The 25,900-nt window shown below is 35.3% G+C and overlaps 1 protein-coding gene across 4 annotated transcripts in view; it reads left to right on the top strand.

Moving 5' to 3' along the window:
- Positions 1–327: 327 nt before the first annotated feature.
- LOC118187504 (uncharacterized) overlaps positions 328–25,900 on the top strand; it is a 127,164-nt gene continuing 101,591 nt past the window's right edge. For 2 of the 4 annotated variants that reach the window (XM_085824362.1, XM_085824361.1), the window contains exon 1: positions 328–468. In XM_085824362.1, the coding sequence (XP_085680488.1) occupies positions 439–468 (30 nt within the window). In that variant the 5' untranslated portion in view covers positions 328–438. The remainder of the gene's footprint in view (positions 469–25,900) is intronic. The other 2 variants (XM_085824358.1, XM_035357741.2) reach the window with 1 other exon arrangement.

The raw sequence follows: 25,900 nt of genomic DNA, 5'->3' as shown, positions 1-25,900 counted from the left end.
ACTTCGAAGAAATGATTAACTTATTATGGAACATTCTTATAGCCAAATTTCTTAAAATTCCTTCCTAACCGAGATTCTGATAGTTTTCTTTCAAAAGGTGAAGGTAATAATAATATTGAAAATCACAGCAGCCAATTCTTTTTTTTAAACTATTAACTTAAGATAATTAATAAAGCAAGAACTAGTTACTTTACTCTGATTCAGTATTTAGGTTGTGGTAGAGTGAGCAGGATTGCTCAATAAGCTTTATCCTCTTAACCGAAATGGCAGAAAATTATTTACATAAAGGCAACTCAATTTTACTTGCCGTTCGGTGGTTCAATTGAATTTTCAGTAAACGGTAGGAGTTAACGAAGAAAATACTTCTGGAAACGAAGAGATCCAACTTAATTATCTCTTCTCTTCAACTAGAGTCTGAAGAAGTTACAGCTTGGGAAAATGGGTTTATTTTTCGGGATGTATATGAAGGTAAATATTTTAGTTTTTCCTAGAAAGTAAAATGAATTAGAGTCCAATAGTTTTCTGGTTAAATATAATCCCATGGTTGCATAACGTAACCGAAGAATAATTGTTACAGTTTCCTTACCGCAGAATTTTTCGTGCTTTATGTATCTTTTGCATAAACTGAAATTAAACAAAATGTCTGAAACTGAAATATTTTACGAATTTAGATGCTTGTTTCGCAATATATTATTCTAATTCATATTTGTAAAACAATAAGAATGAATAAAGTTTGGTACTTTATCTTGTATGATTAATATTAGAACTGACGAATATAATAAATGTTGCCATTTCTTCACGCGTTTAATTGCATCAGTAATTTAATTTCTTCAAGTGGGAATGAATCCAAACTAATCTTATGTTTAAAAAATGTAGTTTTTTTTAATATACGACAATTTACCAAACTTCTCATAATTCTTTACTTGCTGGAATTAAAGATATTTGCAGAAGGAAATTTCAATATTTGAAGTTAATAAATGATCCTGTCGCAAAAGTAAATTTCGAATTAATAGCAACACTGCGATGTACAGCTTTACTTATCCTGGAACTGTAGCAATTGCCCAGTATGTATTTAAATTGCTTGGAATAAATTATAACGCAATTGCTAATTGAGTTAAAACTTTTGAGGGTTGATTCATAGACACGAATTTATACTAAATCTCGTTATAACTGCACATTCGTTTGGTTAAAATAATTGAATAACTGCGATTCAGATTAAAAATTTGAGTTTCTTTAAATTTATAAATCTTTTTTTTTTTTTTTTTTTCTGTAAATATATATATGTGTGTGTGGTTTCTGTAAAATGTATATTATATGTAGTAACATTTGCGTTTTATAAGTAATTTTAATTAATAAGCTAACTACAGTTTAGTTTATTATTATTTAATTACCGATTTCTTGTTTTCTGTTTTTCACTCCGGCTAAAATCGCTCCAGGAGAGATCACTTTAAGAATATAGTATTTAAAGCAATTGTTCCCTTCAGAGATTTTTGTGGCAAGGTACTATTTCCTGTAGAAACTTTAGTGCAGTTTTTTGCATTGCAGATGAATTACAAAAGTGCCTATTTTAAAAAAGGTTAAGAGTTTTAGACCTTTTATTACGTCCAAAGGACCGTTTTTTAACGTTTTGAGTGTTACCTTTATTTATTAAATATCATGTTCTTCGCACTTAAACTATAAAACTTAATTCAACACCAATACACAAAATAATTTAAAAGAGCATATCTTTAGAATTTCCGAAACGCAGCGTGCTAGAGATAAAAACGTTTCTCTCTCTTTTTTTTTTTTTTTTTTTTTTTTCCGTGCAGTGTTGCGATTGCTCGCTTTGAAATCGTTGAGTTTGTTAATCAAAAATTCGTTAAGCTTTACAAAATTTCAAATAGCTAGTAAAATAAATTCTAAATTCCAAATTTGGGCTTCCAGATGCGCATGTTCAAGTCGATGACTATGTTATTCAAAATTTGATGTCTCAAGTTGCCGTTTTTTCACTATCACTGAAACGTACATTCATGCAGATTCTTCATTAATTAACTTTTTTAAATATAATGCAAGGATCTGATATTTGGTGGCAACAATTTGAAAAGAGAAACTCCGTTTATACTGAACCAACGCAAAATGCCAAAACGAAACTAATAGCCCTTCTGAGCAAATTACCCCTTTGGACTAAAAATCACGATTTATCTATAAAAATCATCTATAAAAACTTGGAATGCAATAAAAAGAATACAAAGGAACATAGCGACGTTGTTTATTAAAACTGAAGAATTGTTACGCGCATGATTGCTTGAGTTTGGCGAATTTTGAAAAATTTAGCTACATCTACTAAACTGGTTACTCTTACTGGTTAATTTTTCATGTTAGACATAATATGGTAACTTTGGCTAATCTTTGGAATATGGTAAAATGTAGTTTGGCGACATTTTGGTAAGGCGATAAAGGTTACTAGCTAGGACTTTAGCAATAATCTGAGAAGTACACAATTCGAATCACAGATTATTTTGTCTCAGAGAAATGAGAGATCATGAGACATGTAATGTGACATTTTCCGGAAAATTCCGATCTGGATTTTAGCTAATAAGCACTTAGAAACAATTTCGCTGCTAAAGTGCAGAATCGCTCGCTTATTTGTTTGGCGCTTTTTACAAGAGTAAGAAGAATTGGATTTTTGTCAATTTTCTTTGACTTTTTAAGTGAAAATAGTACGATGTGTACATGGATAAAGTCAAGAGTATGCGCAATGCCATTTTTGTGCAATTCTGGGATTTTTTTTTAAGTGAAAATAGGTCGATGTGTAGTATATGCAATTCTTAAAAACGCGGCTAGCAGTGGGCGATTCTACACTTTCTCTCAATTTCGCACATAATCTTCGTCATGATTGAGCACTTTTTTTCCATAAAAGTTCTAGCATAAGCGTAATTCGGCTAGCAGATTGTTGGAAAAATGTTGAGTAAAAAAAAAAAAAGAAAAGAAAAATGCCGTGAAAACAAAATGGCGTTCGAAAAACTAGCAGGGTTGTTCGTCAAAAAATCGCCAAGTTACCATAATCCGAAGATTCACCCATTATCTATATATAATTAATTAAAAATTAAATATATCGCAGCGTAATCCTTTGTTCTAATAAGGGACTGCCTAAATATATCAAGCATTTTTAACATTATCTGTTATGGTAAATTACTTGTGTCAAAATCTACGAATACCTTAAAAAGGGGGGGGTCTTGTTGAAACTACAAATTAATGGTAGCCAGTATGAAAATGATTAATAACGTCACTATAAGATTAGATTTTTTTCAATACTTTATAGGAAGCGAGAAAGTTATAAAATAAACTTTTGTTTAAACTCCCAAGATAACTAAATTAAAAGTAGAAAAACAATTTTATCATATAATTCAATGGGAGTAAGCTTACATAAGGGTCGTTCAAATATTCATCTATGGTTTTATATCACGGATAATAAAACCGTGGGGTGCCTTTGATAAATTTATAAAGTCAATGACTTATAAAGTCTGCGTACATCAAGAAAAGTAATATCAAATCCAAATTTTAAGGTGCGAAAAGGGTAGTTTCTTAAAGTTTTATTTTTTAAATATTGTTTCAATAAGGGACTTTGAAATTATTTAATTGTAATATTCTCATATCTAATAATTTATGTACACTAATTTTTAAAAGATAAGTGGCCAGAAATCAAAGCCAATAAAGTTTGCGTACAACGCGAAGGAGGCGGGGGATTTCTTATCTAACTTTTAAACTTCAAACTTGAGAATGCAAAGAAGGTTACACTTTCAAGGTCATTGACTTCCGAAGCAAATTTCACTTTGATTGGAAGTTAATATTTCTATTTTCTTTGACGAAAATGACAACCAATAAAGAAATTCGTTTAGTTACGAGATAACTAATTATCAAATTGAGAGATGAAGGTAAAACTCTTCGTTATATTGGTAAAACCATTGAAAAACCATTTTCCAGTGTGCAAAGAGTTATTCAAAACTATCTTGACAAGGGTAGTCTTGCTGTAAAACCAAGATGTGGGAGACCGAAGAAAGCTAACGCAGAAAGAAGAAAGAAAAATTCTTTTACGAATTAAACAAAATCCTAAACTTTCTGCTGCAAGCATTGCAAAAGACATTTTTTTAACTAGCAACAAGGAAATTTCTCCTGAAACTGTACTAACAGTTCTGCGAAAGTCCGATTATCATGGACGCAAACCTAGGTCTAAGCCATACATTTCCGAGACAAATAGAAAGAAAAGAATTGCTTTTGCCAAAACATATTTAAACTCTTCGCAGAACTTCTGGAACAATGTAATTTGGTCAGATGAAAGTAAATTTACAATATTTAAAGTTAATGGCCACCCTATTGTATGGAGAAAACCAGGAACAGAACTGAATCTGAGAAATTTAAATCCAACTGTCAAACATGGAGTTGGCGGTGTGATGGTATGGGGGTGTATGTCGTCGAAAGGAGTTGGAAATTTTCACATTATTGATAAAGTCATGGATAAGTATGTTTATCTGAATATTCTGAAGAAACATCTGCGAGACAGTGCCCGAAATTTAAACCTTTGTAATACCTTTATTTTCCAACAAGACAACAACTCGAAACATACAGCTAAAATTGTGAAGGAATATCTCCTCTATCACACTCCAAGACAGTTACGTACTTCTCCACAGTCACCAGACCTCAATCCAATCGAACATTTGTGGGCAAAATTGGAGAAATGAATTCGAAAACACAATATTACCTCGCAAAATAAGCTAATTAGTAAATTGCAGGAAGAATGGGCGAAATTTACGTCGGATGACACTGAAAAACTAGTTCAGTCAATGCCCAGATGTCTGCAAGCTGTTTTGAAGAATAAAGGATATCCTACAAAGTATTGAAGTAATGTAAAAACTTATATATATATATTTTTTTGAAAGTGTACTCAGACTTATTGGAGGGAATTTCTGAGTTTTTTTGACAAAATATATTTTGAAAAAATGTAAAAAGTATTATACTGATATTATTTACTTTTTATTAAAGCTTACAATTTTAGCTAATAGAAGAAAAAAATGCAATGATTAAAATACATTTTTCTATGCTTTAAGTGTTTTTTTAATTTAAAATTTAGTCTGTACGCAGACTTTTGTGACTAACTGTACTTTCATAAGCAACGCGATTCGATTATTTAGGCTTCATTATTCAGGCGTCAACGCTTTCGTTATTTGTAGCATAAAATTGTGAGAAATTCCTATAAAAGAATTATTTAATCTAATGCTCTCGTTGAATTATTACCGATAAAACTCCCATTAAAATTACGTTTCTATTTTTAGTTCATGATTTTGTGAGTTTTGAATAAGATTATTTTACAAAGAAATTTATTTAATTTTTAATTCTTTTCATTTAATCATTTTCATTTCGTTTAATGCCTTAATGACACGTTATCAATCAAATTATTCAATTAAGAAATTATTATTCGACAGTGAATAATCCTTTTACTTGCAACAAGTATTAACCTTCAAATGACTGGCAAAATAAGGAAATTTTGCCAAACAATCGAATTACATTAAAATCTCACATAAAACTTCATTTAAAAGAAATTTTCTGCTCTATTCGACGGTACAAATAGTAAAATTCTGAACAAACAAATTTTAAAAGGTTTTTAATTTGTTTGTTAAACGAAGATAACTACAAAAAAAAAAAAAAAAAAATCTTTTCAGCATTAAATTAAAAAATATCAAAATCGAATTTTGAAAACCAATCGGTTCACTAAATTTTTGTGCCTTTCAGCAACAGTTATGTATACTACATTTTTCTCCAATTCCGCAACAGTTTTGAGAATATCTATTACAATTTTTAAAACGAAAATTTTCCCGCCGTCTTATTAATATTTCAGAAGTGATTAAGGTACTTACGTATTAACGCAACCAGGCCAAAATTCGCATAAATTGCCAAATTTGGCGACCCTACTTACGGCAACCCTACGTGTGTGAAAATAGACGAAAGTTTATTTGTAAAAAGAAAAAATAACACTGGGCGTGTACTACCACAGCAATGGGTTTTCGGCAGAATTTGCCGAGAAAAGAAAGAGACTTTTTTGGTTACTGTACCTAACAGAAGCGGCCGTTACCCTCATGGAAAAAATTTGCGAAAATATCAAGGAAGGAAGCATCATTTATTCGGATTGCTGGAAAGGATACAATACAAGTGAGTTCGAAAATGCTGGATTTCTGCATGGAACTGTTAATCACAAATATAACTTTGTGGATCCCAACACGGGCGTTCACACACAACATGTGGAGCGCATGTGGGGCTCAGCCAAATGGCGCAACAAAAAACGGAGAGGAACAGCCCGTCATCATCTTGACTCATACCTTATCGAATTTATATGGCGCCAAGCTCAAGCTGTTAATGGCGAAGACGGTTTTCAATCGGTGCTAAAAGCAATAGCCAAAAGATTTCCGCCGAAAAAATAATTCTGCAACTTATTCAAATTCGAAACCGGAAGGGTTTAATTGCTATTTTATATTTTAAAACAAAATAATATAAAAAAACTGTATTAAAAATTATCTGCAATTAATAAATGTACATTTTCTTTCTATTCATACTTTTTACTCAAACTTACAAATCGCGCCAACCTGGTTGCGATAATACGTAAGTACCGTGATGGTAATTAATTTTAATTCTTGAAAGACGAGTTTTAATTCGTCCTTCATTGATTGGCAATTAAACATGCTGTAAACTATAAGCGAATCTAAACAAAAGTGCTTTGTATGTAATGATATGACGTAATGAAACTGTTTTCCAGGCGACGGAAAAAATAGTAGTTTGGTTCTGCTTTATGGCAATATTTTTTAAATGTGAAAAACTGGCCAATCAATTCTTTTATCATTCTTGTTTTAAAAGAGGACGGAAGTGTTTATTTTATAATCTGTGAAAATTAGAAAACTTTGTAACCGATACATTTTTAGGTGTTTAAATTTTAAAATAATAGACGTCAAATAATAGAAAAAATTGAGTGTTTTCAGGCATTTCGCCATAAAATCAAATTACGGTCAAAATTTCATAGAATCTTCATTTAAATATATTTTTGCTCTTTCTTTACAAAATTCTGAAAGTCTTATTTCTTTCCATAAATTAAGATATTATGATTCCATAAATTAGATTCCATAAATTAAGATATGAGCGAAAAATCCTTTCAACTTTAAATTTAAAAAATCTTAATCGAATTTTCAAAAGATTGCTTCACTACATAGTATTCTCATCTACAAGCTGTGCGCGTGCAAAACTGTAACTTGACAGCTTATCAGGAAATAATTTAAAAAACGATGGCAAACATTCTAAAATAAATAAACAAAAGGCTTTTAAAAAAGATCTGAAAGCTTTTAAATATTATGTTACGTCCAAAGGGGCGTTTTTTTTCCTTTACGCATACATACACGTTTCGAGAGCATTTGGGTCAACGCCCTTTCAGACTAAAAATATTTAAAAACAGTATATCTTTGGAATTTCCGGTAGACAGTCTTTCGCATTGGAGATGTTTTTTTTTTTTTTTTTTTTTTTTCTTTCTTCCGTACAGTGTGTTACCATTACTCGCATTGAAATCATTGAGTTTCATAATAAAAAATTCGTTAAAGTTTAAATATATATATATATGAAATAGACAATAAAACAAATTCGAAATCCATGTGCCCAATGTTCAGGTGCAGGATTACGTTATTTAAAATTTAATGGCTCTGGGTATCGTTCTTTTTTCAGTTTGAGAAACATACATACATTCTTTATTATTTAATTTCTTTAAATATAATAGTGGTAATATTTGGTGGCAACAATTTAAAAAAAGATACCCCCGTTGGTACTTACGTATTATCGCAACCAGGTTGGCGCTATTTGTAAGTTTGAGTAAAGTATAAATAGAAAGAAAATGTACATTTATTAATTACAGATAATTTTTAATACAGTTTTTTGTATTTTGTTTTAAAATATAAAATAGCAATTAAACCCTTCCGGTTTCGAATTTGAATAAGTAGCAGAATTATTTTTTCGGCGGAAATCTTTTGGCTATTGCTTTTAGCACTGATTGAAAACCGTATTCGCCATAGCCATGTACACGTCGACTTATTTTAACTTAAAAAAAGCATCCCAGAATTGCACAAAAATGGCATTGCGCAAACTCTTGACTTTATCCATGTACACTGCTATTTTCTCATAAATTACAAAAATTTGCACGAAAATGCAGGAAAATTTTGTGAATTTCCACATGCTCTTTTTACAAAACTACGTATAACACGTAGGGTTGCCGTAAGTAGGGTCGCCAAATTTGGTAATTTATGCGAATTTTGGCCTGGTTGCGATAATACGTAAGTACTCAGCCTGTAATAGTGATTCGACGCAAAAAGCCGTATTGATACTAATAGCCCCACTTTGGTCTAATAATTATGAAACGTAGTGTTTTGGTCCCCGAATTTATTATTCTACTTAAAAACAAATTTTCAAAGAATCTAAAAATCCATCAAATCATTCGAAGTTTATCAAACTGAAATTGTGAAAATAATTTATGAAACGAAAATTATTTAATAAATAAAAGTCGTCTGTGTTAGGGTTTGATTTTTCTAAAGATTTTTTTATAATGCCATTGCCGAGCTTTTTTCATTGATAAACTTTTTTATAGATCATTCTGCTATTCGTATTTTATGTCTGAGTATAAAAAAGATAAAAAATCTAATATAGAAAATGAAACCTTCCCGTCAAATCGTATGAATTCGATCAATATATTTCTTGTCATGCTTCTGTAGTCTCTCATTCAAATTCAGGTCTACCAGCGGCTGACCGGCAAAGTGGCTGAACACTGGGATTTCGACCTGGGTTCGTTTCTAGACGAACGGGGCTGGCTGCATATGCGTTTTCGTAGTTTTCCTCTTGTGTAATGAGGTTCGAAACCCGCGAACGGGCTGGCTGCATGGGCGTTTTCGTGGTTTTCCCCATGTGTAATGTGTGTACGAGCCAGTCTTCCTTAGAAAGTCCTCCACGAAGGCATCCCTCCCCTTAGGCAGATAGCCCTAGTGTGCTTTACCGTAATCTCAATAAAGCAAACTAAACCAAACCTCTTGTGTAATATGGATACAAGCCAGTTTCTCTTAAGGTCCTCCACGAAGGCATCACATCTTAGGTAAATTACCCTCATGTGGTTTCCTATAATCGAAAACTTTCATTCAATTGAATTCAAATATGTGATTTCACGGAGAGATTTTTAAAAAATTTCACTTTTCAGTTAACGAATTGTTAGTTTTAATCGGGCTTTGAATTGCCAAAAATACTAAGGCTGTTCGCCCATTTTGTAGACTATTTTCATTGTATTTACAAATATATTTTACCTGAAATTTTTGTGTTTTAAGTGTTCCATTTGATAACCCTTATTCTTCACTGCCTTTCTGCACCGCAATTTCCTAGACAGTAAAGTTTTCTTAGTAGCGGAAAAAGTATTTATCCTATTCCTCTTGAGCAGCTTTTCCAAAGTCCAAGGAGGATTGAGGGTCGACGTCTGGACAATTCGCTTTTTAGAAGTCCCAAAGTACAAAAATCCCTTGATGATTACATCAGGAAATTTAATAGGGATATGAATAAAGGCCTTGATACACACTTCTAATTCCTTTTTTTCCCCAGCAAATTAGCAGTGCATTTTGATGTTCAGCTGCTTGCTTTGTCTTGATGTAGTTCTATCGATTGATGGCGGGTAACGAGAAGATATTTCATCTTTGAAAATTGGGTATAAAATGTCCCCGATTACAGGTGGAGTTGACGCTAACAGTTTTTTGCACTCTCTTTAATTTTTATTTGTCATTATATCAAAAACTAGCAACAATCATAAAGCCATGTGAAAAACTTTCTTTAGATTCTTTGAACCATATTCTAAGAATTCTTCTTCTCTTTGATGATAATGGGTTTCTTTTATCCCGGTCATTTAAATACACCTCAGATTCATCTATTGTGACAACATTTTTCCATTTTTGTCCGAATAACTGTTTCTCACTGAGAATTTTGCAGTGCGTTCTGCTTTCGGCGATATGTCCTGGAGAAAGACTATGCACATTACGTTTTTTCGCATTGTTAGCCATTTGAGTGTCACGTGCGTTTGCTGTTTTCCCGTCCGAAAATGCCAAGGAGCGCTTTTTCTCCGATTAAAAATGTCAAGGAGCGCTGCTCTGTTTTCTGCTCTTATACGGTAAGTTGTAATTCTTTCAATTCAGTGTTGTTCTGACGTCTTTTTGAGCATAAGTACAGATATCAGCGTCTTTAAATAATAATAATTTTACCTAAAATGGAATGGTAACCATAAAATTGCTCATCGACAGAGGAAAACGGAGCTTGTCGCGGTTATCGGCTCCGCAGCCTAATAAGTCCCAATTGCATTATGTTTCGGCTACGTGGAATTTGACGTCGAAAGGGACAATTCTCAGAACCCGCACAATTCCAGGAAACACACGTAGCTAGGTTAACATTCTCACTTAGTGTACAAAGACTTGAACGCCAAACAGTAATCGATTATCGCTCAAATCGGGATCACGTGATCCTTCAGAAGCAGAACTTTCGTCTGATTGGTTGTCTCTACCCGGGACACGAGACATTTTCAGTGAGGTTTGAAAAAATCCCGCGTAGCTGCAACATTGCTTCCGTAGCTAGGCGGGGCTTTTTTTTTTTTTTAGGAATCCTCCCGTTTAAAGCAGTGCTACCAGAAAAGTTTCGTCTAGCAGGGACTGTAGCCATGTGTGATAACCTCTTAAAGCGCTGGAGTTTTTCTAGCAACATAGAAGAAGCGCAAAATCGCTCCTTGGCTCCTCCTCCTCAAATCAAAATCAATATGGCATTCAAATCGTTATTAATAAGTTTGTTTACTGTTGACACTGAGCATTTATACAACTATCCTTTGACCTTCGAAGATTTTCTTTTAATATGTAAGTTCTTACCTTTGCAACATTCGAAACATTTCGTTTTTTCTTTGGTTAAGTCTTTTCGGCTAATCTTTGGAATATGGTAACAGGTAGTTTGGCGACATTTTGGTAAAGCGATAAAGGTTACTAGCTAGGACTTTAGCAGTGTACATCGATAAAGTCAAGAGTGTGCGCAATGCCATTTTTGTGCAATTCTGGGATGTTTTTTTAAGTGAAAATAGGTCGACGTGTACATGGATGACACCGTGTATGTGCAATTCTTAAAAACGCGGCAAGCAGTGGGCGATTCTGCATTTTCTCCCAATTTCGCACCTAATCTTCGTCATGATTAAGCACTTTTGTTCCATAAAAGTTCTAGCATAAGCGTAATTCGGCTAGCAGATTGTTGGAAAATAATGTTGAGTTTAAAAAAAAAAAAAATGCTTTTACTTCGTGAAAACAAAATGGCGTCCAAAAAATAGCAGGTTGCTGTACCAGGGTTGGTCGCCAAATTTTCGCCAAAAAATCGCCAAGTTACCATACTCCAAAGATTAACCGTATTTTCAACAATATTTCTCCTTGAAGCCAAACTTTGACGTTGTTTTCCATTCTTATTGACAATATTATCTATTCTTGTTTTAAACACCGAAAAACCATGGCTTTCACAGCATTTTTTAATAACTAAATGCGAATAATTTTCTTTGGAAAACAGAGCCTTCCGTTCATTGCTTCTTTGCATGAAAACAAAATTGTCATATAGCAGATAATTTACGCTTTCAAAAAAATACTTGCAGTTAAAAAAAAATTCTCCAATCAGGCGATTTTTTCATAGCAAAGAAAAGTCATCTAAAAAATGTGCGAAGAGCCTTTGTTGTAAATTACTTCTTTACTTCTTTTACTTCACGAGTTACGCATAAGCGCTACGTTATTACGCATTAGCGCGAGGACTTCCAGTGGCAGGGCGGTAAAGTCGCTAAACACTGGTAGTTCGGCTCGAATCTCGGCAAACGTGCTGGCTGGCTGCATGGGCATTTTCGTGGCGTTTTTCCATGTGTAACGTGTATACCAGCCAGTTTTCCTCAGAAAGTCTCCAGCTCGACAGTACTGCTTGGAGACTGTTTCACTGTCGGCAATAATACTTAACTATAGAAAACCCTTTTTTTTTTGGGGGGGGCAAGAGTTAAATTATGCATTTCCTATTTCAAAAGAGATTGTATTGCTAAAATGTTTTTATTTCTGTAAAATAAAATACAAAGCGCTATTTTCTTGGGAAATTGAACATTAAAAATTATTTGCCTAAACACACTATATTTCAATGGCAATAAAGCGAGGAAATTAATTTTTTTTTTACGGGGTTAAACTAAACATGGAATTTTAGTTCTTACTCTATCAGTGCAAACAAAATTTTCGTTTGTATTTTGCTTCAAAGCTCATTTCTTTCTCTTCAACTAAAATTAAGTATTATTTTACAGGCAACCCATACACAATAAATTATTGCTTCTCACTTTATAGTTGTTACACATTTGCCGTATGCTTGATGATCAGTCTATGTGGCACATATATTCGTCTAAATCCAATTTTAACAACTTTAGTAAAAGGATTTTTACTGCATTGTGTTACCTTTGGTACTTGTTTAAATAAATGAAAGATTAAGAACTAATTAACAAGATGCTTAATTTTATGCCATCTGTCAGGGCCGTTTCCTAGGCCATTGGCTGCTCGCGTACTTTCCTATGTTTGCCGTCCCCAAATTAAAAAGCTCAATGATTAACACGTTGAGCGCCAAGCGTATTTCTTAGGCAATCCCGTTCAGGCCACGCGCGCCGCTTAAAAGTGCTGGTATTGTAGGGCCAGCGATTCTTATCGCTGTAGAAGATAGTTTACGTTTGGAACGTGATTCCTATAGGCATTCATTTAACACGTTACGCGCAAAGTCTGTTTTGTAAATAGTTACATTCTATAGAAAGATATTACGAACCAGAAAATTAGCATTACTGAAGTCCGAAAAGAATTAGCGCTATCCCTTACAAGTTGTGAAAAAGAAAATATTCCATCTAACAGATATGCAAGAATATCTAAAAAACGACAGCGTAAACTCCAAAGAAAACCGGGAAAAGCCTCTGAAGTACGGAAATATTGTAAATTACAGTGGGTACAAAAAGTATTTGCACACATACATTTTTGTTCACAATTTATAAGAAAATGCATTAAGAAATACAAAAATTGGCATTCAAAAAATAGAATAAGCTTATTCATTTAAATTAATTACAAAAAATACAATAATATTAATAAAAAACATTTTTTGCAACAATATTAAAATAGCTTATGTCAAAAAAGTATTTGCCCACTCAACTTTAGCAAATTTGCATTTTTATGCTATTATTTGACAGTCATCCCGCAGTAAATAACATACGTAAGAGGACTATAAAAGGAGGTGATGTCGAAACGTTATCAGTTGATTGTCTATTTCAAATTGTAATGGCACCTAAGACATCTGAATTGCCGATTTCGTTGCGAGAAAAAATTGTTTCTCTACGTGAAAATGGCCTAAGTTATCGAGAAATAGGTAAAAAAGTAAATGTTTGCTTCTCTACTGTTCGGTATATTATAAAACGTCATAAAGAAAGAGTATCTACATCAAATAACTTGCGCTTTGGACGCCCAAAGAAACTTTCACTGCGAATAAAGCGAAAAATCATAAGAGAAGCATCGAAAAATTCATTTGTTAGTGCAATTACTTAAGCCAATGATATCGCTTCAACATCTGGAGTTCAAATCTGTGCCCAAAGTGTTCGAAATGTCCTGCACGATGCACACATTTATAGGAGATCTCCAAGGAAAAAACCTCTCATAACTGAACGAAATAGACTGAAGAGACTTGAATTCGCTAAGGAATATATCAATATGCCAATTGATTTCTGGAAAAATGTCATACTCTCCGACGAGAGTAAGTTCAATATCTTTAAATCGGATGGCAGGAAATTAGTTTGGAGAAAACCTTGTACTGCTTTTCATACCAAAAATGTGTTACCTACAGTTAAACATGGAGGAAGTTCTGCTATGATTTGGGGGTGCATGGCTAGCAAAGGAGTTGGTAATTTGTGTTTCATTGATGGGAATATGACAGCTCGAACCTATATAGATGTGTTACGAGATAACTTGCCACAAAGTGCAATAAAATTGGGTATCAGTAATTCGTACTATTTTCAGCAAGACAACTATCTCAAGTACACTACCGGTATAACACGTATGTGGTTGCTTTATAATGTACCCAGAAAACTTGCTACTCCACCACAAACACCAGACTTAAATCCTTTGGAAAATTTGTGGAATTCTTTGGATTTAAAAATAAGAAAAAAGGAAGATTTCAAGCAAATCTGCCCTTAAACAAGCCCTTATTGAAAAATGGTCGAATACTGACCCTACTGTTACAGAAAATTTAATTAAATCAATGCCAGCAAGATTACAAGCAGTAATAGATGCTAAAGGAATGCATACTAAATATTAGTTATTTGAAATTTGCTTATATATTTTATTTCTTTTGTATCCATGCAGGTGTGCAAATACTTTTTTGATACGAGATATTTTAATTTTGTTACAAAAAAGCATTGTTATTTATATTATTGTAATTTTTCTGTTTGTTTTGGATGATTAAACTTATTCTGATTTGGCAATACAATTTTTTTTTCTCAATGCTTCTTTTTATGAATTGCAAACAAAAATGTAGGTGTGCAAATGCTTTTTTTACCCACAGTATGTTATGATAAAAATGCAACTGAAGCTATCAGAGTAATGGCCAGAAAAAAGACTAAAAGACAGTTGTCACAATTTGTAATAGTGGAGAACCGTTTTTATACTTACCGTGTTTCAATGAAATCCATTAGCCCTGTAATGAATGAAAATTAAGTAAATTTTAAATAATTTTTCTGTAATTCCATAAAACAGGGTAAATTGTATAGTTATATATCATGTTACACGCTGTCAGCCAGCAGCGGTCGACGCGGCCTAAACGGAAAGTCTAGTGTCAGCCACAGATGGCTGATGCGGCCTAAACGGAAAGTCTAGTGTCAGCCACAGATGGCTGATGCGGCCTAAACGGAAAGTCTAGTGTCAGCCACAGATGGCTGACATGGCGCTCAACGTGTTAATAAAATTTTTCTATTTCATACTCACTAAGTACAGTAGAACTCCAATTATCCGAATCAAATGGGACCGGACCCCATTCGGATATTCAAAAGCTCGGATAATTAGATTTTTTCCAAAGAAAGGGTCTAAGTAGAGTTTGCTAATTAATGTATATACAGTATCTTGAAAATGAGAGGAAAAAAACTATTTTTAAAGAAAAACAGGTTTTAATTAATTAAAATGAAACGGCAACGCTTTTACATACTACATGTTAGATAGCATACTGTACAGTACTTACAAGTGCTGAAAGTCGCTGTTTGCTGAAGAACTCTGTCAAAGAAAGCTGACGAACACCTGCCAGCACTTAAAATTTCTTAGCCAGCCGTTACACTTTTGAATGATGACCAGCCAAGCTTCTGGGCTAAGATTTTAGCTTTTTCACAAAGAATCTGACCCGAAATTCAGTTTCCTCATCGAACGTTGCTGCAAAAACCACTTAAAAACATCTTCTAAATTTGCGTTTGTTGCTGCCATCATCGATTTTCTTGAACTACCACCTTTGTTTTCAAGCATCGACACGGAGTTTAAAAGTGTAGGTTTGCTCCTTTCAGTGTCTGAAATCGTTGATTGTCCACCATCATGTTTGTCTTTATTGTTTACTTAAATTCTGAAAGCGATTCGGATAGTCGGAGTTCGGATAACTGGTGTTGTACTCTACTTACATACGACAAATTGTATAAAAAGTACCTGTATTTGACAAGTATTTATAACGAATTTAATAAATTTAAAATATTTAGTGGTGGTGTCGCGAGAATCCAGCCGCCCTTCATTTGATACTTTGATACTTTTGATATGCCTGTTTCAGCAGGAAATATATCCCGCTATTACAGGCACCTCAAATAACCTCGGTTAGGGGAGACATAACATACAATGCTTCGCAGGAATACCTTGACAAGGGACTGCAGGAAGATTGTGTAGATGTGGCCCAGACCAGTGTAAATGAAAACATCATACTTTGAAACTTCAAAATTGGCTGGAAGAAGTTAAGATTATTTATAGAGGATTCCGATAAATGTGGGTTGCATAGAGCCTTAAATTGATGTCAATTTCTAGGAGCTCGTACTCAGAATTGTCTGAATAATTTACCTCCGCGTTGGTGATGGCTTTCTTGAAAAAATTATTTAATTTATTGATGAATAACGCCAGACTTTGGAGTTTAAGGTCTCTGTTAAGCTGTTCATTGCGAACGAACCAGGGGGCTCCTGTGATTTTTCGTAAGTAGTTGTTTTTGGAAAACCTGAAATTTATTTGATACTGTGGGAACAGAGCACCATGCAGGGGAGGCATATGTAAGGATGGGTCTTAATATTGATGTGCAAATGTGCTTCTTGCGAGCAAGATCCAGTGGTGAGGAGGCGTGAAGAAAGTTTCGGAGCTTCCTAGAGACTCCTATGGCTTTCCCGATGGTCATGGAAATGTGAGGACCCCATGTGAGTGAACCGTTACAACGAACTCCCAAGTATGTAGCCTCTCTGACTTGCCCCTGATTTGGGACGCCCGCGTACTTTTATACGCTGCACCCTTGCTAGGAACGGCCCTGCAGTCTATAGAAAAGATAAAGCATTTTGGATACCTGGAGCTTTAGAATCTGTTGCACGGATAATCGAATTTCTACTGAAGCTGAACGATACTGAAAATACATGGAATTATTCAGAAGATAGTAGAAACTGCAACTCGAAATTAAAGACCCGTTAGCATAGTTAGTGACAATGGAGGAAAATGACAATTTTACTTCGAAACGCTGATTAACCAATACCTAACTGCAGATAGTTAAAAGTCAATAACATTTAGCTAACTAAATATTAAAGGAATTAATTTTTAATATTTAATGTCAGAAATTTTATTCCTAAAGATATAGTGGTTTCATTTTACCGCAAATAAAATTCTGGATCTTTTCTAAAATTGGTTGTGTGCATGTACTAGACGCTTTTAGCCAAATTTTGATGCACAACAGGCGCCAAACAGTTTTTTCTTGAAATCTCCAACTTGGTGTTCACTTTGCGAGAAAAGTACTTTCGTCGTCAGCTTAGTATTTTAGTAAAGGTAAAATTTGCTTGATCATACTAAATCTCTTAAGTTACTCCTTTTAATAAATATAGCACAAAAAAATGGCGCGTTTTTAAATATTTTATTGACAATATTTTGAAAACAAGAATACTGTTTTGATAAGAATAAGCAGTGTTGGCGTATGTATTTTCCCGTAGAAAACGTTTGGTACTTGTAATGGGAAAGTTCGGTAACGGAAAAGATCCGAAAATTTTCTTTAAGTGTCATCTTTTAATAAGATTAAAATCATTTTGCTTCGTAAGGCAGTAACAAGCCCTTGTGGAAATTTTCTCCGTTCCTGAGCTTGGCAGCGTTTTTAAATTCTTAAGCTGATCTTGTAGGTTGAATTCTTATTTCTCGAGTCAAGCATAGTATGAGATACTGAGTTGCAAGGAATGAAGGGTTTATTTTGTTATTAAAGGAAACAATAGAACGCTAAATACTTAGGGTAAAAACTACACTATTAAAATAAAAGTAAAAATTAATTACAATTTGAAAATTTCAGATTACTGCACAAGAAATTCGACGTAATTTTGATTTTGATGCAACAGTTTGAAGGATTTGTATGTCCTATAGCGTGGGACGTACGCTTTCTACTATGGGACGTACGCTTTTTTACTTCCTTGTAAAGAAAATATTGTAATCGTGAAAAATTCCGGGTGTCATATTTGAAGGAAAATATCCATTTTGGCCGCTATCTAATGCAATATAACGACGTTTTTGAGTGACATCTGTACGTAAGGACAGAATAGAGGACTTCCCCCCCTCCAAACGAATTTTAAGACTGATTTTTAAATGTATTCAGAAGAGATTTTTTGTGGCGTCTGTACGTACGTATGTATCTCCTATAACTCAAAAGAGTAGCCTCGGAACATTGAAATTTTGTATATAGAGCTGCTATAACATATAATTGTGCACCTCCCTTTTTGGTTGCAATTGGCAGCACCAAAAGTATATATAAATAGTATACCCACTCTGACTCAGCTCCGTGAGCTCAGTGTTTTTATTTATATGTTGGTAAATTGTGTATTTTTTGCTTTAAAAATGACTGTTTTATATTTTTATCTTCCGGTTAAGGTTTTTATGCCTTTAGTCAATCTGCATGCAATAATTGTAGAATTAGCAACAATTTAAAAGCTGTTTAAGTGAGGCTTTTTTTTTTAACCATAGCAGCCATATTTGTTTACATTTGTAACTTAGCAGGATAGTGAATTAAGTCAGTTGCTGCATCTTCAGTGCATTTTTCCTGAGTGGGACAAAACGGAAACTTTTAGTTTTATGTACCGAAAAATCTGCCTTCTTGCCTGCTGGCCGAACTGCTTGTTATTGCGTAGAAACACTAATTTTAAATGTAAAAATTGTTTTTTTAATTGTTTTAACTATATTTGATGTTTTATGTTTTTCTATACCTTTCAACTTTTAATGAACATATATAAAGGTTTTACGTATTTCACCTTGCCGCGAAGTGAGAACTGAATTAATTGAATAAGAAATCTATCTGTAATGAAATTCGAGGAAATAAGTTTAAATAAAATGCCGCAAAAATTGCGTATAATTTAATATTCCGTACAAAGAACTCATCTGGTGTTCCCATCAGACCTTTTTCATAAGAAATTGATAACAAAAGATGGTTTACTAATTAAGGCACTTTTTTCCACTTATTAGGCCTTCTACGGTCTTCAACAAACAGCGGTTTCCAATCTCTGTTATACTTAGTAATGCTTAAGTTCGCACCTATCCAGTGCTTGCCTGTTGATTGAGAAATAATTCGTAACTTGTCACTCAAAGATATAAACCAATACTGAGAGCTGATTCTTGTTGGAAAGTTCTCCATGAAGACATATCTTATTCTAAGCAGATACTTCTCAATATCAACGGAATCCTCTTCCAGAGGTTTATCGCTTAAGATGATATCTTTTGCATCGCCAAGCTAAATGACTAAACGTGTTGCATTTTCTGATTTGTCAAGGTTGTTATTATTTGTCGATTATAACAGTTATGAGTATTATTACTATAAGTTACATTTAGTTTATTCAATTATAAATGTATTAAAGTATTCTGATATTCAATGTACAGGAGTATAACGTGCGCCTGTAATTTTAAACTATATTTATTAATTTTTTCAAATATTTTCGCCGTATATCGCGCACCCATTTTGTTACGAAGAAACCTAAAAGATACATGCGCGATGCTGTTATCTTTTGAAGTCCTTCATTCGAAGACCCCCCCCAAAGTCCTGCTATGCTGCCTCAACGTGGCGGGGGGTGTCACTGGGCGGAACGGGCGAAGTACGTCGGGAGCATAGCTCCTGGTAGGGCCACCCTAGGCGTGAAGGCTGTTCCAACATGCCCAGCTAAAGCATAGCACGTGAAGAACCCTCAGGGGATTGCCGTCTTGGTGATCGGGTATCACACTCCCGGGGCCCCAGTGACCTTTCCTCCTCTCTTTCCTCTCCTCTTGTCTAGCTCTCTCTCCTATTTTTCTCCCTTGTGGTTTCCTCTACTGGAGGTTGGGGCTCACTGTGAGATGCAGCTACTACTCTTGGTTTCTGTCTCACCATGATCAGAATACCGCCTATGCGTTTGCCGTGCATGGTGACCCGTAGGGTGGGAAAGGAGGATCCTGGCAGTTGAGGGGCGAGGTACTGTCCCCAACACACTGCTTTGGCCTCTGCTTCTACTTAAAACGGGAGGCACTTAGCTGTCCCCGCTAGTGTCAATCGGCTGGCCACTAGTCCTATTGGTCAGTGGCTAGGGGATAAGCTCTCGGAAGTCTCCGCTTTTGGGAAAGCCGACTGTGGGGACTTCAGTTTGCGTATAGGCCCGGCTAGCCCTAACACAGGGATCTGTGTTCCCTTGTTGGGCTCCATAGTGGGTGGGGTGGTCGGGCCCGAAACCTTCTCTCTTTTCAATATGAATACTTTAACTTCTTCTCCTAACCATATGGATACGAAAAATTCTGGAGCTGCTAAAAGAATTTGTACTTCGATCTTAATTAGCACAAACAAATATCCAAAGTTCTTAGTTATCACTGGTGAGCTAGAAAATCTATCACCATTCTTCATCCATAAGCATATTGCGGCCTCAGTAGGCGAGCCAAAACACATAAAAAAGCTCCGTTCAGGATCTCTGCTCATCGAGACTACATCTGATGCACAATCTTCCTCTCTCCAAAAAATGACCAAAATGGGGGAACATTCTATTACTGTATCCCCACATAAGTCTTTGAACACGTCAAGAGGTGTCATTTCGGAAATAGACTTGATATCAGTCTCTGAGGATGAACTTTCAAAAGAACTCGCCGAGCAAAATGTATGTGGCGTCCGCCGATTAAAAGTCCGTAGAGACGGAAACTCGTCAACACAAAACATCTTATTCTGTCTTTCTCCTCTCCAGAGCTACCGAAAGCCATTAAGGCAGGTTACCTAAATTGCCCCATCAGACCTTACGTGCCGAACCCACTGCGCTGCTTCAAGTGTTAACGGTTTGGCCATGCGAAGGCCGCATGCCGGAGAAACCTGGCATGTGCTCGCTGTTCTGCAGGAGGTCACGAAAGTCAGGATTGTGTAGCTGATCCAAAATGTGCAAACTGTCAGGGCAATCATCCAGCATACTCACGAAACTGCCCTAAGTGGAAAGAAGAGAAAGAAATACAGCATATTAAGACTACAAGAAAAATCTCCTATCCTGAAGCTAAGAAACTTTTTAGCACGGGTCAGTCAAAAGCAAATGTCTCCTATGCACAAGCCACTAAATCATATCGGTCAATAAGTACACAAACATCGCATAGCACACAGAAGAAGATACCTGAACCAAAAACAAATGACAAAGAAAAAGTCTTTCTTCCACCTCCTCCCAAACAGACAATAGAAAGTCGAGAAATAAAAACACAAGAAACAGAGAGTTCAAAAAAGAAAATCAAAAGCTCAGAAAAGAGAAGCTCAAGCCGAAGCTCTATTGAAGGGACCTTTTCAGACTTTATCGATTCTGAGATGGAAACAGATGGAGGCGGAGATCTCTCGAAAAATGTTCTACCTCACAAAACAAAGAAACAGCATCGAAGCAATAAACATTCCTAATGGCTACTCTCATTTCGTGGAACTGCCGGGGCTTCTATCAGGGTATTGATGGCATTAAGCAACTTATTAATAAATATCGACCTATTTGTATAGCGATACAAGAGACATTCCTCAAACCTGGTAATTTTGCAAAGCTACGTAGGTACTCGATGACAAGAAAGGATAAGACATTCAGTGAACGCGCAAGTGGTGGTGTCTGTCTACTTACCTCAATTAATTGCCCTTCGAGTGCTCTCCCTTTGGATACTCCTCTCCAAGCAGTTGCAGTACAGTTGAGCATTCGAACACTGACTACTGTCTGCAGTATTTACATCCCGCCTAATGAGAACATTAACTTAAAAGATTTAGAGGATCTAATTGCCCAATTACCAGCTCCGTTTATTCTAGTCGGTGATTTCAATGGACACAATCCCTTGTGGGGTAGTAAAGACACCAACCCACGAGGAAAGCAAATTGAACAGCTACTCCACGACCACTGTCTCTGTATCCTTAACAACACAGAAAGCACTTATTTTCATCAGCCAACAAGGACCTTTCATTCCATTGACCTTGCTATTGTTTCTCCACAGCTTTTGCCTTTTTGTTTTTTTAATGTCGAGAATTATCTATATAATAGCGATCATTTTCCTATTATCATAAGCATTACAGGAAATAGGAGTGTGTTTATACCTAGAACACCACGCTTTTTGTTGGACAAAGCCGACTGGGACTCTTTCTTACATTATGCTCTTTTTACTGAAGAAATAATAAAGAATGTGCACATTGATCAGGCTGTGAAGATCATTACAGATAAAATTATTCAAGCAGCTGATATATGTATACCAAAAACGTTGGGTAAACAGCCAAAATACCCAAAGCCCTGGTGGAATCCTGAATGCCAGGACGCCATCAGAAAACAAAGAAAAGCTTGGAGCATTTTTCGGCGATATCCTTCAGAATCAAATCTCGTAATATTCAAAAGGGCTAAAGCAAAAGCTCGACAGGTGCGAAGGAAAAGTCAGAAGAATTCTTGGATCTCGTATGTGTCTTCGATTAGCTCTTCAACTTCGGGTAAGAAGGTGTGGGAGAGAGTGCGGAAAGCGTCCGGTATCTACAAAGAGCACACACTTTCCATTTTAAAGAAAAGTGGCGAAACAGTTACTAGTAGGGAAGAAATTGCCAACGCTATTGGACAGAGTTTCTCAGCCGTCTCACACAGTAGTAACTACCCTCTTGAATTTCTTTCCGCAAAAAAATTGCATTGAAAAACAACTAATTAATTTCAACTCTCCCAATACTGAACCATATAATCAGGATTTTACTGTGCTTGAACTGAAAAGAGCTCTGCTGCAGACAAAAAATTCATGTCCTGGTCCAGATGATATTGCCTATCCTATGCTGAAACATCTTCCTTCCAAGTCATTGGCAACCATCCTCTTTCTCTTTAATAGAGTATGGAAGGAACAAGTCTTTCCAAATGACTGGAAAATAGCTTTTGTCATCCCCATTGTTAAACCAGGAAAAGACCCTACTAATCCGTCGAATTACCGTCCCATCGCCCTTACTAGCTGCCTCTGCAAATTCTTTGAAAAGATGGTCAACACTCGTCTGGTTTATTATTTAGAGACAAATAATTGTATCTCCCCTTATCAGAACGGTTTTAGAAAAGGAAGAGCAACTATCAATAATATCCTACTCTTAGAAACAGGTATCCGTAGAGCGTTCGTTAGAAGAAATCATTGTTTCCATTTTCTTTGATATAAAGAAAGCCTATGATACCACCTGGAGATACGGTATCCTTCGTGACCTATATAACAATGGTTTACGAGGAAACATGCCGATATTCATCAAACATTTCCTACAGGATCGGAAGTTTCATGTGAAGATAGGCGATACACTTTCTGACATGTTCCATCAAGAAGAGGGCGTTCCGCAAGGAAGTGTATTAAGTGTTACATTATTTAGTATAAAAATTAATTCTGTTTTAAAACAACTGCCTCTAGTAGTCCAGGGTATGCTCTATGTCGATGACCTGCAAGTCAGTTGCCAGGGAGAAGACCTGAAAGACATCGAATGTAAATTGCAGACATCTCTCAATAGAATTGTTAAATGGTCACAGGAAAATGGTTTTAGATTCTCTACTCAAAAGACTGTGTGTGTACATTTCTGTCGAAAGAAAATTCTTCATCCTGACCCCGAACTTTATCTGCAAGATGTGCTGATTCCTGTAGAAAAGGAAATAAAATTCCTAGGAATGATATTTGACCATAAGCTTACGTTCCTCCCCCATATTACATATCTAAAAAAGAAATGTTTAAAAACTATGAATATTCTGAAAGTACTGTCAAATACTTCTTGGGGTGCTGATCGAAGCTCAATGCTTCTTATATATAGAGCTCTCATTCGTTCGAAACTAGATTATGGATCAATCATTTATGGGTCGGCAAGGCCTTCAGTATTAGCCAAACATCACCATGCACTTCGGATATGCACTAGTGCCTTTAGAACTTCTCCAGTGGAAAGCTTATATGTGGAAAGTAACGAGACCTCCCTGCGGTTAAGACGTGAAAATCTGTCTTAAGCATTATTTCAAAGTCTTATCACAAACCGAAAATTCTACACGGTCAATATTGCTTAATGACCAATACTCCCGTTTATATCAGGCACGACCATCATGTGTCCCATCTTTCGGCTTGCGGATGAGTGCTCTGGTGGAGGAGTATAATTTATCTAATATAGATATACAGATGCAGGATTTTTTTGGAATTCCTCCCTGGGAGGATAGGAGAATCCATTCTCTGGATACTTTTCGACACTGGAATAAATCACAAACTAATGAAATCATCTACAAGCAGATTTTTTTTCAACATAGAAACAAATATAGGAAATATATCCCTCTATATACAGACGGATCAAAATCCCAGGATCATGTTGGCGCTGCTTTCGTCACAGAAAAAACAATAGTAGGGGTTCGATTACATACAATTTGCTCTGTGCTTACTTCTGAGCTTACTGCAATCCATCTGGCTTTGACTTACCTTTCAAAACAAAAGTACACAAAATTTATTATCTACACAGATTCCATGAGTGCCTTAATGTCATTGAAAAATCACGCTCAATGTACCCATCCAGTTGCAATCAGAATCCTAAAGTTGAATCATTCTTTAAAAATTCGGGGATACCAGATTCTATATTCGTGGATCCCTGGACACGTTGCCATTAAGGGGAATGAATTGGCAGATATTGCAGCTAAAACTGCAACCACAATGTACAATCTTCAGATTCCACTAGCAGACATCAAAGGGTTTGTCAAAAGCAAAATCCTCAGCAAATGGCAGAAGCAATGGGATGACAGAGTATGTAACAAGCTGAGAAATGTAAAACCCACCATTGGATACTGGCCATGTATGGTTAATAGAAAGGAAGATGTCCTCTTGACTCAACTGAGAATTGGCCATTGTCGCCTGACCCATGAGTATCTTCTGAAGGGAGAAGAGAATCCCAGCTGCCCAAAGTGCAACGCAGATCTGACAGTTCATATCTTGGTGGAATGCCAGAGTTTTAATTATTTTCGCCAAAAACATTTTAATAGTTCAGAACTGGACTTAAAAAATTTAATTGGAAAAGCACATCATCGTAATTTGTTTCTGTTTTTAAAAGATATTGGCTTTTATAATGGATTTTAACCTGTTTTTTTTTAAGATATGAGCTCTTATCATAGACTGTAATCTGTCTCTTACCTAAGCTGGAAGTTTTTACAAATGACTAATTGCATTGTTACCATTTGTCTGGCGCAGATAACCTAGACAGGTTTTGTGCCAAATTACAATAATCCAATCCAATCCAATCCTTCATTCGAAGACTTATGACAGGCTTTCGAACAATGGCATACCGAACTGACAAGCGGTAAGAGAAACAACATGTGTGTGGGGGGAAATGACTGAGGGAGTAAATTACTCTGCAGGGAGAGTGGGTTGTATTTATTGCAGGTGTGCACAAGAATGTTATTCTGTGTTTGAGGAGAAAGGGGGACATAATTTGGGATAAGAATGTACTTCCGATCTCAATGAATTTGCGGAATTATGTGTCAGATATTTTCTATTTCTACAGCATTTGAAGCCGTTATTTTGAAGTGAACATCGAAGGCTTTAGTAAATCGTATTTGCTTTAGTTGAAATATAGTTGAACTAGAGTTTCTTTTAGTAGTAAATATGGCTCCTGCCAAACGAAACAAACGCAGTGCTGGTTTCATATCCAAAGTCATTCAATTTGCAAAAGAAAATGAAAATCATGCTGTACCAAGGATGTTAGGTATTGAATGTTAGTATAGGATCTTAAGTATGAAAGTTCCATACTTGAGTAGAAGAAAAATAAAGTCACAATAATTGATATGTTAAAGAATGAATGTGTTTCGGGAAAAGGAGTAACGAAATGGCTTACACTAGAAGAAATTGCTACGAATTGGGTCTTAGAAAATCGCAAGAATCGCCAATAAAAGCATTTAGGTACAAGTAGAAATCAAATTTTTGTATGCTGATCTTTTCCTTATTTTTAAATGTATCTTTTATAAATTCGGCGTATAACTCAAACACGTAAATTTCGATCTCATTTTTTGTATTAAAAGTTCGCATTATACGATCTGGAAATAACTCGGAGGAAAAAAAAAATTCCCGTGGAATGTCCCTAAAAAATCCGGTTTTCATTGCAG

The sequence above is a fragment of the Stegodyphus dumicola genome, chromosome 9 (assembly GCF_044657685.1).
Source record: "Stegodyphus dumicola isolate Sdum_Otavi_A_Nest chromosome 9, ASM4465768v1".
Classification (NCBI taxonomy): Eukaryota; Metazoa; Arthropoda; class Arachnida; order Araneae; family Eresidae; genus Stegodyphus; species Stegodyphus dumicola.
This window is presented reverse-complemented; position numbering and strand designations above follow the sequence as displayed.